At 35.0% G+C, this 14,313-nt stretch overlaps 3 protein-coding genes and 1 pseudogene across 4 annotated transcripts; 3 read left to right on the top strand and 1 right to left on the bottom strand.

Annotated features, from left to right (window-relative positions):
• Positions 1-491: 491 nt before the first annotated feature.
• Positions 492-2,875, top strand: LOC140826148 (uncharacterized). Its single transcript, XM_073188342.1, has 4 exons — positions 492-711; positions 1,347-1,411; positions 2,028-2,226; positions 2,372-2,875. The coding sequence occupies exons 1-4, from the start codon at positions 568-570 to the stop codon at positions 2,732-2,734; spliced, it is 771 nt and encodes a 256-aa protein (XP_073044443.1). The 5' UTR covers positions 492-567; the 3' UTR covers positions 2,735-2,875.
• Positions 2,876-3,143: 268 nt separating this feature from the next.
• On the bottom strand, positions 3,144-5,250 carry LOC140826228 (large ribosomal subunit protein bL27c). Its single transcript, XM_073188459.1, has 3 exons — positions 4,869-5,250; positions 3,595-3,696; positions 3,144-3,506 (listed from the first exon to the last, which is right to left on the bottom strand). Exons 1-3 carry the CDS (start codon positions 5,163-5,165, stop codon positions 3,327-3,329), a joined length of 579 nt encoding a protein of 192 aa, XP_073044560.1. The 5' UTR covers positions 5,166-5,250; the 3' UTR covers positions 3,144-3,326.
• A 1,930-nt stretch (positions 5,251-7,180) lies between these two features.
• On the top strand, positions 7,181-10,458 carry LOC140814460 (ribonucleoside-diphosphate reductase small chain-like; annotated as a pseudogene).
• A 63-nt stretch (positions 10,459-10,521) lies between these two features.
• LOC140825969 (plastoglobule-localized metallopeptidase 48, chloroplastic) lies at positions 10,522-12,950 on the top strand. Of its 2 annotated transcripts, none has more exons than XR_012116772.1 (9): positions 10,522-10,881; positions 10,984-11,041; positions 11,149-11,216; positions 11,383-11,562; positions 11,732-11,828; positions 12,065-12,174; positions 12,321-12,402; positions 12,482-12,659; positions 12,777-12,950. XR_012116772.1 is itself a non-coding variant. In XM_073188073.1 (9 exons), the coding sequence occupies exons 1-8, from the start codon at positions 10,654-10,656 to the stop codon at positions 12,609-12,611; spliced, it is 1,005 nt and encodes a 334-aa protein (XP_073044174.1). In that variant the 5' UTR covers positions 10,525-10,653; the 3' UTR covers positions 12,612-12,659; positions 12,777-12,950. The 2 variants fall into 2 exon arrangements, 1 of the variants encoding a protein (XP_073044174.1); XM_073188073.1 differs by having other exon boundaries at positions 10,525-10,881; positions 12,269-12,402.
• Positions 12,951-14,313: the final 1,363 nt, after the last annotated feature.

Raw genomic sequence — 14,313 nt, 5'->3', positions numbered from 1 at the left:
CACCAAAGTGCAACTGCGGCATTTGCTTCTTCTCAAGTTCCTTGATCATGTCCGGATGCTGTATGGAAGAGCTCAACAGCTGACTCTGGATTTTTAAAAAAAAAAAATGAAAAAGCTTGGTTTGCTCCGCGCAGAGAGCAAACAAGAATTCAGTGGTTGAATTCATACACAAATTCACTTTCAATTCATTCTATTATATTTTTTGTTGAAATTATATGAAATATTTGAGTCATACCGGCACCGTATAATATTTTATGCTTGCATAGTTCAAAGTTTCTTGAGGCTTTACTATGTAAATTTGTTCTTATTTTTTTTTTAATTTAATAAGAACGATTTTGTTTTTCTCTTCTATAGTTGATTTTTTTAGATAAATATTTATTAAAAAATTAAAAATCAAATTTAAAATTTTGTCATGACAATAATTTGTTTGGGTTGAGCCAAACTCAATATATACTATTAGCCCACTTATAACCTCGTATTGGAAGCCCAATCCATCTGAAAGTGGGCTACCGCCTGGTCCAATCTCTAACATAAATAAAATAATAATGTTAATTTTCCAATTTTCTGATGAAGGGGGAAATGGAAATGGAGGTTGAAGGGAGCAGAACTGGCTTCGAATTTCCCTTTTGGAATCCACTCAGACGAAGTTTTGGACCCGATTTTCCTTTCTTCGAGGCTGGAAACTTGGAGAGAGAACTTCTCGCCAAACAGGTATTGTTGATTTGGTACACAATTTGATTTGATATTCATGGTATTGTTGATTTTGCCGTTATCTGTTAGTGGCGATTTTACCTATATTTGATTTTCGGGTGATTTTGGTTCTTATTTTTCTTCTCAGTTTTTGTATGGAATTGGTTGCCTTTAAATGTACTTGATAGTATTTGTCTTAAATTACTCATTAGTTGATTTTAGGTGATTCGAGTGTTTATGGTCGACTGCCTCAGTTAAATGTGTAAAGTATAGAGGTTGGAGGCAGAGTTCTTTGCTTCTGATGTTTCTTGGTACTTGGAAATACAAAGAGTATAGTTGTAATTTCTGCATGATTGATTCGATTAGGATGCGTTCGGTGGTGGTTTCGGAGCTTCTGAAATCTAAATTAGAGAAAAGATGTTATTTGAGGTCTGCAATCATTTGAAACTGTCGATTTTTTGTTAACCAAATATTTTAAAAGCTTGAAGCTTTTCTTAATCTAGATAATCAGGGAAGTTGTTTATAGTTTGTACTTTAAGAATTTACTCAAACTTCTTGATCTAGTGTGTAATCTTATGGAGAGAGTGTTCTATTTGTTGTTTTCTCAAAAAGTCAGCAAAACAAAATCTATCAAGTTGAATTTATTTCTTCTATAGATTGCATTGGATTTGACAGATGCGGAAAAGCAGCAGCTTCAAAATTTGGAAGATGGGGGGAACAGGTATGGTTGTAATGGCTGGTTTAGCATACATGCTATTCGATGATATGAATCATTTAAAGCACATAACGCAGGGTAAAGACAAACTCTGTTTTTGTCTATTTGCGTATATTTAGCTACAAGATGTAAATATAAATGTTTTTCTCATCCAAAATATAATTATATGCATTGCATTTTCTGCTTTTCCGTAAATCATTTCATACCTGTGCAAAGTACTGTTAAACTAAGGATGCAAGGAACCAGTGGCATGCTGTCTATTCTAATATCTGAATTTAAGGAAAATAAGTGCATGATCTTTGTTATCGAGTTGATCCTGAACTTTCCTGTGCATGAGAGACTATTGATAAATGATGTATGATTGTAGCTTAGTGTCTGCAGTTTCTTAATCTCATTATTCATGCAATATCAAGTTTTTTCTTTACTCGTTCATGGCTGGCAGTAAATGAATTTGTTAGTACCATGAATTTTTGTGAATTATTAAATATACTCCTTATCTTTCCTTTTAAAATATTATCTCCAATATAGTCAAAATGGGACTCGAAAAATTTTTGGTCCATTTTTTTTCAAACATGTCTTCTCTAGTTCATCGGACCTCATTGAATTTTTTTTTTTAAATCAGTGAAGTGTCCTGCCCAATTGTTGGTTGTGGCGCACATCTTAAATCATTGGAGGAATTTGAAGATCACTATAATGCTCGACACCAGGCATCTTGTTCAGTCTGTTCAAAAGTGTTCCCAACATCACGCCTACTTAGCATACATGTTTCTGAATCTCATGATTCTTTCTTTCAGGCCAAAGTTGCCCGTGGATTTGCCATGGTAATTTTCTCGACTTAAATTCAGTTATACACAAACGCTTTTTGGATTCATTTTTTTGAAAAAAATTTGAGTTACAATTGAATGTTAAGATGTGTCTTGTGAAATGCCTTGTTGAAGGCTCGACTTATATGATTTATGTGTATAGTATGAATGCCTTGTTGAAGGCTGCTGTGCAAAGCTGATGAACTACAAGAGCCGGCAGCAACATCTGATAGACAAGCATAAATTCCCGGCTTCATTTGAGTTTAAGAAAGCCAATCCATCAAAGAAACACAGGCAGAAATTCCTTCACGAGAAAGGATCAGTAGAGGCTTCCTCGGCTGCAAATATGCAGGTGGAGGAAGATAGCATGGACACACTTGTTTCAGCAGTGTCAAGACTAAGCACCTCTGACTCTCCTTCATCAATCAGTTTTGGCCGCCGCCACACTCGAGGTTTTGCTTTTGTTCCTCGAGCCATTGAAAAAGAGAGAAGACAACCTAGCCGTTCACCTTCTCAGACAAAGTAAGACCAGGAACTTTTTCGTTTCAAGAAGGATTATCGTCTTGGTTCGTGAAATTCTTGATGATCGTGTTATGTAATGAAATCCAACCAACGGCAGTTTACAGATCTTTGTGCAATTTATAAAATGCCATATAATTCAGAATCACTTGACAATTGCACATTCTATACGTTTTATTCAATCTTGACAATCAAAGGTCAAAACCTAATTGGTGCAGGCTGGGATAAAAAAGTTCAAGCTATTCATGTTTCAAAATTACATTTTACAAACCTTCTAGCAGTAGCAATATGCTATAAATTTAGCCAAAGAACGAACCAACGACATATATGTTATGATTATAAACTTCCATCTTCGAAGAATCACTAAGTTTAAAGCTTTTGTCGTTTCAACGTACAGCAGTACCTGCCTTAACGTATATCGCTTTAATGTAGTTTTGAAATCAACTTGTTCTAACGTGTTGAACATTCATTTCTTGACAAAATCAGGAAATAAAAATAAAAATCAAACAGCAGCAGCAGCAGAAGTTGGCATCCGAGCATTAATTACAAGTTATGCTCATAATTTCAATTGTTACAAAGAAACTGCAATTCCCAGCAGGTTAACAAGCAGAAGTATCTTCCGGGGATTCAGCAGCATAGGCAAGCACCAGCTGTGGCTCAGTCACTACACCTTCCTTTCTCGCTCTTCTGCGTTCACGTTGCAACCTAAAGGACTCCCTCTTCCTTGCTCTGTAACTCAACGGGTTTTCGGGTTGAACAATGCGTGGATAAACACTGATCTATGGATTTCATGAAAAGATGGCCATCATAATCACTTCATCAGAAGAAAAAGAACATATTCGCATGCTAAAGTTGATAGAGATGAACCTTCTTCTTATCAGGACCAAACTTCTCGAATTTGACCAGCCCATCAATCAATGAGAAGATAGTGTGATCCTTGCCAATTCCAACATTTTTTCCTGGATGAAACTGCCAAAGTCAAGAAAATTGAACTCAACAACCACAACCTTTAAGATGCCAGAAAATTACTGTTGAAAGCATTATAAAATGATGAGCAAAGGAAGCTAAATAGAGATAATACAGATGAAGTTTAAGAAATTAGCAGTTAAACCAAGTATGTTGTAGAACTGCCAAGACTACAATCGAGGTAAACTACTTGTCAAAGTGGCGTAAAAGTTGGCATCTCACGCACTCGAAAAGGATGAATGTAGAACAATATAGGACAATCGAGAGAACCATTTCTTTATTTAACTTACATCATTCGGAAACTTCCACCATTTTTTGCACCAATGTTACTGCTGAAAGAAATAAAAAACGCATTCCATTCGCAAACTCAGATCTAAATATGGATTTATGCACTTGGATACAAGTATATATGTTCTTCAAACACAAGACATCGCACGCTTCATTCATTAGATGAAATCCTGTCACGTCCCGAGCTCGGGTCTGCGCCTGCGTGACTGTACGATGAGGCTTTATAGCAACTATTTTTTATTCGTCTTCACTTTACATGAAAATGATTAACTCAAATTTCTATAGAAGATGTAAGTCATCCTAAACTCATTTTAAAATTTTCATTTTTAAAATGTGGGTGAAGAGTATCACAATCACCCCTCTTTTCGAATGCGACGAGGACGTCGCGGCCTAACCTCTCGATCCACCAGTGTCAAGAATCTAGAGGTGTCTCCTACAGATTCAAGAAATGGCTCTCATCATGTAACATTTTGTCATGCAGTTTCAAGAGGTGGATCCCATGCACGAACACTTATTTTCCGGTGTTCCATACCGGTGACAGTCTTTGATACCATTCTGTCACGCCCCGAGCCCGGACCTGCGTGACTGCGCAATGACCTCTATAACATCTACTTTGTATTCGTCTTTACGAAAATGATTAATTCAAGTAACTCATTTTAAATCTTTGATTTATAAGATGTGGTCAAGTTTATCACAAATACAACTAACCGATTGTGGATTCCTGCTGCCATAGAAGATTTTCCATGAAAATAAACACAAAACAGAACCGTTTCGTATACTAAATAAACATCAAGAGCAGATAAAATGATTTTTGAATTTGTTTCAGAGAAAATGTTAACTCATTCAAGTATATGCAACATAGAATGAATAGGCGTCAGGGTTTAAACCTTGGTGCCACGCTGGCGAACGATGATGGAACCGGGTTTAGCCGCTTGGTCGCCGTAAATTTTGACTCCAAGCCTCTGGCCGGGAGAGTCCCTTCCGTTCTTTGTGCTTCCGGCTCCCTTCTTATGTGCGGATTCAATCGTCAAAGGAGATCTAATCGGAAAAGAAACAGAGAAATTTTTCCCTACGCTTTGAATCGAACCAAATTCTCCTCTCAAAAAAGCAGAGGACGAGCTGGAACCAATGGTTAGGCCGTTGAACGCCCCCACTAGATTGAAACTCAAACTCGCAACCGCCATTACTGCGGCAATGACCAATTTTGTGGGTTTGTGGCTCGTTACCTTTCTTATCCCCAACGAGAGTTAACAGGTAATAGTACACTAGTGTCCAAGTTTCTTATATTCTCAGGTGTACATGAATTAATTCGCTCGTCGCAGCGGATTACTGCCCACAGATAATTACCAATAAATAAAGATTTCGATTTTTTTAAAATGAGACAAAAAACTTTGGAAAATGCTATGTGTACATAATGGGTTACATAGAGGCTTACATGTAATTATTAATTAATTATTAAATTACAAATAAAACCCTCACCCTAAATTGATAGACTACCTATTCTATTAATTATTTCTTTTCCTATCTCAGCCCTCACTCCAAATCGATTGACCGTATCTTTCTTCTCCTCTCCCAACCCTCGCTTCCAAATCCATATGCGGTAAAGACGAAGAAAAAATCGAGATCATAGAAATATTCTATTGCTTATCGAGACGACCATCTATTCTCTTTGTTTTACATCTTTATTACTGTAAATTAAGGTTAGTTTTTTTCTTCCAATTTGTTGTTTCGTTTGTTTTAGATGTAGATTCGTAAAAGAGATTGTAGATTGTTTCGTTTGTCTAATTCTAATTTTGACAATATAATAATTTATTATTGTAGTTACAATCATTAATTTTTTTAATTTTAAAAATCATTACTATTAATTTTTTATATGATTTATTAAATATTGAAAAATATAATATTTATCAAAATATATTTTTTTTAAAAAAATTGTATGATAAATCTCAGGACTTGCATTTAAAAAAACAATTTAATATTATTGATGGGAGAAGAAATAATGAATGGAATGTGTAGTCTATCAATTTAGGATGAGGGTTTAATTGTAATTTAATAATTAATTAATAATTACATGTAAGCCTCTATGTAACCCATTATGTACACATAGCATTACCCAAAAACTTTTATCAAGAGTAGATTATTGTGAATCATAAAAAGTGGAATCAGGAGCGATAAAATAAAGAAATTTCAAGGAAAAATACCAAACTTTCTTAAAAATCTCAAATTTTTACAACACTCTTCTCAGACCTAAAAATCATATTGTATTGGAGGTGTAACAAGATCTCAATCCAAAGCTTCTCAGATTTTCGTGTTCGTGAAAAACAATTTCTGAAATATTTCTAGAAAAATCTGTTTTGAGGTGACTACTTCTATCTTGTGTTTCTTATATTTCTTTGGCAAATCTTACTTTGGTCACAACATTAAAGTTGTTCAAAATGTTTTCTACTTTTACATGTGTGCCGATGATTCCAGGGTTGATATAAACTTGATCATCATCTTGGTTTTTCAAAATCTGGGCACTGTCTCGAAATTTAAAAACAAGTTCTGAACGAAAATTGTAGGTCTAGTCGAGACAAGTTCTTAGAAAAATTTCCGGCAATGAGCGGTAGTCAGAATTCGTCCACACGCTGATATGGTGGCACGTGAGCTACATTCACCGCTCTGATACCTCACACGCCACTCTGATGGCCACTCTTTTGACTTCTGATCATTTATGCACTATTTTAAGCCTTTTTGGAAAGTTTGGTGATTTTTGGATTTATGTTTTATTTGTTATGAATTTTTAAAGTTTTAAAGAAAACTATCAGGAAAACTTTTGTACGAAAATGATTTTTAAAAGATTCCAACAACTATTTTTGGTTCTAACCAGTGTAAAATTACCCCAATAAGATTTATACGAAATCATCTTGGCTTGGGTTGAAAGAATTGTAAGTCATTAAAGTGAGGTTTCTCTCGCGAGATTTGAATCTTTTGCTTTTTTGCCTCAAATTTATTGTAAAGTTTCACAAATTTTTGTTTATTCATATATGTTGTATCATATTGTGCATTTCACATATAAAAATAACTCAACGTATTTGATTTTCTGTCATGTTATTGTTTCATATCTATTTTCTGATCGGCTATTGACTGAATGCATGTTGAATGACGGGAGCCTGAGCATTGGTTTACGTACCAAATTTCTAGTCCATTGCACGTAGGGATGGCAATGGGCCGGGACGGAGGCGGATTTGCCATTACCATCCCCATCCCCGAATTACATCCTCACCCGCATACCCGTCCCGATCCTCGCTTTTTCGGGTTCGGGGAATCCCCAAACCCGAAATTCCGGGGATCAACTTCTCATCTCCGTTTCAAAAATATTAATATGACAAGACGACGACGAATTCGAAGATGTTCTCAAACCAAAAATTATTATTATCTATTATTATTAGAGACAATATTAATATTAATATCAATATCAATATTATAATAATAATAATAATAAGATGATTAATATTTTAAAAAATAATATGATTATTATATTATTAATATTAATAATACGATTATTTTATTATTGATATTATTTTCGGGGCGGGTTCGGGGATTTCGAGGATGTGGATAGTAATTTCATACTCATCCCGAATTACATCGGGGATTTAAAAAAATCCTCGAACCCGAACCCGAAAAAATCGGGGATTCCCATCCCCATTTCGGTTTTTCTTTGCGGGGCCCCAAACCCGTGGGGAAAGTTTCCATCCCTAATTGCACGACATGATTTTGGTCCGAAAATATGAGTTCACTTTGGCTCGTAAATTATCGATTGTACGGATCCTACTTGAGTACGTAGGAAAAAGTGTTACGTCAAATGTTGGTGGGAGCCACTAATTTAGCATACAATATTCATTTCAGAGTCCTGAACAGTCACTGTATCACTTGACAAGATATCTTTGTAATGATACGTTATTATTGATACATATTATCTCATATTAAATTACTGCACTAATATATTATCGTTTGACTTGCTATAGGATTACATAACCCTTGTCAAATCAAACTTGAATAAACATGATAAGATTGTATAACCTTTATCTAATCAATAGTTTGTAAAATCATATAGAACTTTCCTATATTATTTGACCTAGTAGGATAATTAATTATTTAATTACCAGAATAGTAAATATAAGTTTAATAATCCATTTATTAACTAACAATGATTGCATCATAATCATAATCAAAGATCCAACATCGTCAATGTGACGAGAATACAAATCTCGTTATTATGAAGCAGAGTGAAAATTTCAAATATCAAAATTTTTCATTTACTCATTCTTTATAGTTTCTTATTTTGTGAACCCCTTCACTAAATCAGTAAGTTGTATTCTTTTTACAAAATTAACAGTCAAGCTAACTTCCATACTTCTAAATATGAAATTCACTTATAAACTCATTTATAAGCTTTAGGTTTGATCTCCATCAAACTAGGTCATCAAATCCAAATCCTTGAATTTGACTATCTCAACGGGAACACAAAATCCAATAATTGTTCGACCTTCAATGGTTCATGGATGTAGCTAGTCGTGAGTTCAAAACTCACGTTATTAGAAATAACATTTGTTTCTTATACGAGTTTATCCTAGTTAGCCTCCCCTTCTATGTATCGATCCATTGATCAAAAGAATGTCAGAACTCAAGTCTGATTGACCAATCAGATCATGAAGCAGAGTCAAGAACGACAAATCTCTTTAACAACGATTTTATCAGCTATAGGAAAGAAAAAAACTTCATAGAATTTGAAATATTAAGAACGTCTAGTATTATCGCCTCGTGATCTCCTAGATATCATTGATAGTGCATGCAAGAACCAGTAACGTACAATACGATATCTTCTTTCATATATCTCGATCGAATTTGCCAGCATTGATTTATCGAGAGTTGCAAATGAATTTAATAACAATGCGATAATCTTTGAGTAATAGTGGCATCAGACGTGTAACTAGATAACCACCTTTTCTGAAGCACATATATAACTCTGGCCAGAGATTTCTCATACTATTAACTCATCAGATCATATATGATATCCACACTCGCAAGTGATCGATGAATCTACGACTAGAAAGCATCGACTCTTACGTATGTCGGGACTATACCCAATATTAACACCTGATAATTCTTCTGGAGTCGTTAAACGAGTCAAAGTGCAATTTTAGTACATAGCACTTCCACATTGTCCCGATTCTAATAACTAATGTTTTACGGCCATAACCAAGTACTAATTCATTCGATAAATGATAGCAACTAGGAAATTCAGAGGAGGGTTATTCCATGATATATCTCATTATCAATCATCTGTATGAATGGAAATATTTATGCTTTTACCAATGAAACATGATGTTTATATCATAGTTGCTAATCTCGAGCGACCTTTATCCTTGTTTTAGACAACCGAATTGAGTATGAACAAATTTAAAATACAGTAAACATGTGATGAATTTCATGATCAACCTTGAGAAATTGACATTATGGAACCAAAGTATATTATAAAACTTCAATGACGTAGCTTGCATAAGTATACATATAAAATAAATATTATAATTGGATAAAACTCTGTAAAATATTATTAAAATAAATATTATTTACATAAGAGTCAATAAAATCTAAGCCATAAGTTAAATTGTGGACAGTGGACACATACTCTGACAAATTCACGAAGGAGGTCTAGATCTCGGAGGCTCGAGCCTTTTACGGCTTCCAATTCGCCTTCAAGAACATCCACGCCGAGATGTACAACCTTCTGATCGAAATTTAAATAAAAGATTTTTCGAGAAGAACCTGTTCTTCTGCGCAATCGAAACCGTCCCCTGCATCGAAACGAAGTCCAAGTGTGCCCTCCACTGGATGACGGGTCAGAATCATTCGTTGAGTGAATAATGACCTTTGCTTGTGTCGAAGGTATAATCTTTTCTAGAAGCTTCTGCGCCATATTATGGCTCAAAAAGTGTGGGCTAATGTCGGAACTGCCTCTCTCAAACAAGCTAATCTCGAGAGACTAAAGGTTGCACTGCAACTTCGCCTGTTTGCTATACAGCTTGTTGAAGATGAAGATGAGCAAGGAGAGAGTGAAAGGGATAATCGCAAATGCGGTGAATATCGAGAGGGAATTCGTCTGCGACGCCTTTCCTTGCACATTGGTAGGTGTGAAAGGGATCTAATTAATGAGCCAATACATAGAGTTTGTGTCAAATAGATTGCTGAATGCTCGGGGATACAGAAAGATTTACCATGCAGAATCTGTTCGACTATAATTAGCCTTTAGGAGAAGACAAATTTCTTCAAGAATAGAGTTGGGGATTATCAGAAGGCGTCGATTATCATGTATTGTTTGAATGGAAATGGGATTACCCGTGTTTTCTAACTTTGTGGTCTTGTGCTACTCTCATATTCAATTTTTAATTTCCCATCCAAATACGAAATAAATAATTATTAAAAACCGTTTTTCAAGAATTTTATGGTTTAAATGACTAAAATGCCCTTCGAGATACTACCGGCTTCATGAGTCAACAGAAAAGGAAATGGCCGTAAATGATCACCATCAAGAGTGAAGGGCTGTGGACACAATCCAACAACACAAAACGACCAGAAGCTTGAGCTCAGACGCTAACTTACGCCTCTAATTTATCCTCTTCAGCTCCATCTATGGCCGCAATTCCCATTCCGGCGCTTTACTCCGGCGAGAAATTGTCCCCTATTAGCTTCTGTTCTCATGCTACGAACAAGCACACAATCAAGATTTCTGGTAGTTTTCAGTTTAAATGTTTGAGGAAAATTACGCGTAGAGGAAACGATATTTTTTGCCGAGCTGCTTCGTTGGTTGGCATTCGCGATCTTGATGCGGATGAGTTCAGGCATCCTCTTGATAGACAAGTAATTGAGGATTTTGGTCGTCACTTTCTTTTGAGAAGTTTCAGTTCGTATTTTTAGATTTCTTCTGCTGACTGTGTTTTGTATGTGGATTTTTTTATTCAGAATACGTTGATTTTGAGAGCGATTCCAGGGTTAAACGAAATTGGAAAAGCTTTGTTGGGTAAAGTAATTCCTTTCGGTTTGTTATTCTTTGTTCTACAGTTTATTAGCTATTTCTAAATCGCAGAATGACAGTTTGTTTCCCATTATTTATACTTTTAATTCCAGGAACTGTTGCGGAACAAGTCATGCTTCTTGAGAATATAGGGACATCTGTTCTTGTATCTGAAAATCAGGTTATCAGATTTAGTAAATACCAGTTCTCATACACATAGGCCAGTTATGGACATGTTTGAATTCTGAAAATTAGAATATTGATTGCTATCGTTGTTCATATGGATTCCTTTTAAACTTTTTTACCTTCATTTACCGACTTAATTGGGTTTTACTTGTTTTAAGCAGCTCCCTGAACTTCATCAGTTGATGGTGGAAGCCTCCAGTATACTCAACATTGAGTCACCTGATTTATATGTGCGACAAAGTCCTGTACCCAACGCTTACACTCTAGCTATTAGCGGGAAAAAACCATTTGTTGTTATTCACACGAGCTTAGTGGAGCTTCTGAATAGGAAGGAGTTGCAGGTCATTGTTTTCTCAAATATGCAATGTGTCGTTTAATATATACTTATCTTATTATATAAGTTTTCTTGTAATTTTGAAATGTCGTGATTTTGAGTTACGTTGTGTAGATTTATGGTTGTGGAGAAATAAAAGTATTCTACTTATTTATTATTGTTTTTTTCATGTATAGGCTGTGTTGGCTCATGAGTTAGGCCATCTGAAGTGTGACCATGGTGTGTGGTTAACATTTGCTAATATTCTTACTCTTGGAGCATATACTCTACCCGGTAAGAATTTGCTTTTTCAGCTTTCAACTTGATTCGAATTCAGATTTTAAAGGTCTTATGTAGTGTCTTGATTAAGTGGTTTTTCATTGGGTCACCAGATTAAAAGTTAGATTTTCCATATGATGGAGCTCTGTCTGTACAGAGTATATTTGATTTTCAGTATACCATGTTAAGGTTGCCAATCTGGAAACCAAATCATTCTTTCCATTTGACAAGCTCCATTGTTTTGTTTACAGGCCTTGGCAATCTGATTGCTCAGAGACTTGAAGAACAGCTTTTCCGCTGGCTTCGGGCAGCAGAGCTCACTTGTGATCGTGCAGCCCTTCTTGTTGCTCGAGACCCAAAGGTAGGTAGATGTATTATTATGACTGATAATTTATATTTGTAATTTGATAAACTTATTTTTCACCATCATTTTCTTCCAATGTCCCCCACAAGAGGTGGTCATCTCTGTGCTGATGAAATTAGCCGGTGGCTCCCCCTCCCTGGCAGATCAATTAAACGTGGATGCTTTTCTGGAGCAGGCTCGTTCTTACGAAAAGGCTTCTTCCAGCCCGGTTGGGTGGTATATAAGGTCACACAAGTTACTTTCGCGTGAATTTTGTGTCTGTGTATGGCTGTAAATATAAATTATTCAGTTCAACATTGTACAGGAATGCTCAAACACGGCAACTTTCCCATCCGCTTCCCGTTCTGCGTGCTCGGGAAATCGATGAATGGTCTAGGAGTCAAGAGTATAAATTACTTCTTCAACGTTTGAAGTGGGTGAACTCTGTTGTTTAGCATCTTGTTGTCAGGTGGAAGGGAGTAAAAATCTTGAGTTTTGTACAGGTATGTTTTTTAAAGTTATATTATTTGATGGAAATTGAGATTCATTCTGTTTAGACCTTGTGATGCTGTCTCAGCAAATTCATTCCCATGGTTTCTTCTTCTTTTTTTTTTCTGCAGATACTTGAACATAACAAGATATATAAGAATGAAAGTTCATGAATTGTGGTTGCTCACTTCATTTGTGGCTGATGTATTTGTATTTCAAGTTATCACAGTTTCAGTGGGTATTTGCCCGTGCAGCTCAAAGAGTCGTAATAGATAAGTTATCACCAGTTATTGGCAACTTGTTCACACAGTGTCATTAATACCCATTACATCATGGTTTGTCGGAACGGTTGCGGTACTTGGAACGGCAACTACCGTTCCAGTTCCAATGTTATATTGCGGAATGATTGTATAAAAAAATTAATAAATTCAAAAAATTGATAAAAACATTAAAATATAAATTACTATCATACTAAAAAATAAAATATATGAAGTTATTACAAATTAATATATCAATACAAAACTATTTTACAATAATAACACAATTATAGTTTTTCGTCACGACGATTATAGTATCCGAATCCATGATACACAGTAGAACTATCAGCTGTACTTGAAGATCTATACTCGGGACCATGACGTCTAACACCCCGCCATATAGATGATGAAGATTCATTGTATCTATCAACAATATATTGAGACGACCCATAATCAAATCCACGATGTCTAATTCCATGTGTACCAGATGTTGAAAAATCAAATGATCTATCATAACTAAAAACCATAACTACTGCCACATTTTTCATACAGTTTCTGCACTTCCATTTCCTATTTGGCTCAAGATCCACTTTCTACTCTACACGTTCATTTCCATAATCATCAACAACTATGAAATATAATACCAATAACATAACCATTCTATTACCATTTCAATAAACATAACCATAAACAATAACCATTACCATAAGAAATATCATTTAAATAGAATATTTGATGTAAATAAGAAATTTAAATATTTTTAAAATTTTATTAACAATTTATTGAACACAATTTATATCGTCATTATATTTAAAATATTTCCAATCATATCAAAAATTAAATAAAATATTAAAAGTTATTTGTATTTACTTAATTAAAACATTAAAATATTTTCGATTGGATATATATAAATTCGCACAAATTTGAATCAATTTAGAGTGATTGACTAATAATAACAATCAAATCTTATATAAAGTGATGTTACAAATTATTTAACATCAATTAAAATAAAAAAAATTTATAATTAACTTAGTTTTTTTCACACTTTGTAATGAAAATTTCTCAATAGAAATAGTTGACTTGTGGATTCTTGAATCCGTGAAATCTTTATTTTTTTTAAAATTCAAACCGTCTGTATAGTAGCGACGGTTTTAATAAAACCGTCGCAATATTAGCGACGGTTGTCTTAAAACCGTTGCCGATGTAAATCGACGACGGGTAAATAAAACCGTCGCTACATATAAACCGTCGCTCGTAGCGACGGTTCATACATAAAACCGTCGCTACATACTAAAACCGTTCCGCTACACCTTTTTATGCGGCCGATAAAACGTCGCAGAACGCCGCCACAAAACAACAAACGATTTGGCCTGGAACTTTGGAACGGTGGCCACCGTCTCCGTTCCGTTCC

This window comes from Primulina eburnea, chromosome 1, assembly GCF_022965805.1.
Source record: "Primulina eburnea isolate SZY01 chromosome 1, ASM2296580v1, whole genome shotgun sequence".
Lineage (NCBI taxonomy): Eukaryota > Viridiplantae > Streptophyta > Magnoliopsida > Lamiales > Gesneriaceae > Primulina > Primulina eburnea.
Note: the sequence above shows the minus strand (reverse complement) of the source record. Positions and strands in the feature narration are given on the sequence as shown.

Coding starts and splice junctions, on each gene's coding strand:
- LOC140826148 (XM_073188342.1), top strand. CDS start 568: ATGAAGGGGGAAATGGAAATGGAGGTTGAAGGGAGCAGAACTGGCTTC. Junction 712..1,346: donor GAGAACTTCTCGCCAAACAG/GTATTGTTGATT, acceptor TTTCTTCTATAG/ATTGCATTGGATTTGACAGA. Junction 2,227..2,371: donor TTGCCCGTGGATTTGCCATG/GTAATTTTCTCG, acceptor TTATGTGTATAG/TATGAATGCCTTGTTGAAGG.
- LOC140826228 (XM_073188459.1), bottom strand. CDS start 5,165: ATGGCGGTTGCGAGTTTGAGTTTCAATCTAGTGGGGGCGTTCAACGGC. Junction 3,697..4,868: donor TTCGCCAGCGTGGCACCAAG/GTTTAAACCCTG, acceptor TGACTTTGGCAG/TTTCATCCAGGAAAAAATGT. Junction 3,507..3,594: donor TTGGTCCTGATAAGAAGAAG/GTTCATCTCTAT, acceptor TGAAATCCATAG/ATCAGTGTTTATCCACGCAT.
- LOC140825969 (XM_073188073.1), top strand. CDS start 10,654: ATGGCCGCAATTCCCATTCCGGCGCTTTACTCCGGCGAGAAATTGTCC. Junction 10,882..10,983: donor GGCATCCTCTTGATAGACAA/GTAATTGAGGAT, acceptor TTTTTTATTCAG/AATACGTTGATTTTGAGAGC. Junction 11,829..12,064: donor TGGAGCATATACTCTACCCG/GTAAGAATTTGC, acceptor TTTTGTTTACAG/GCCTTGGCAATCTGATTGCT.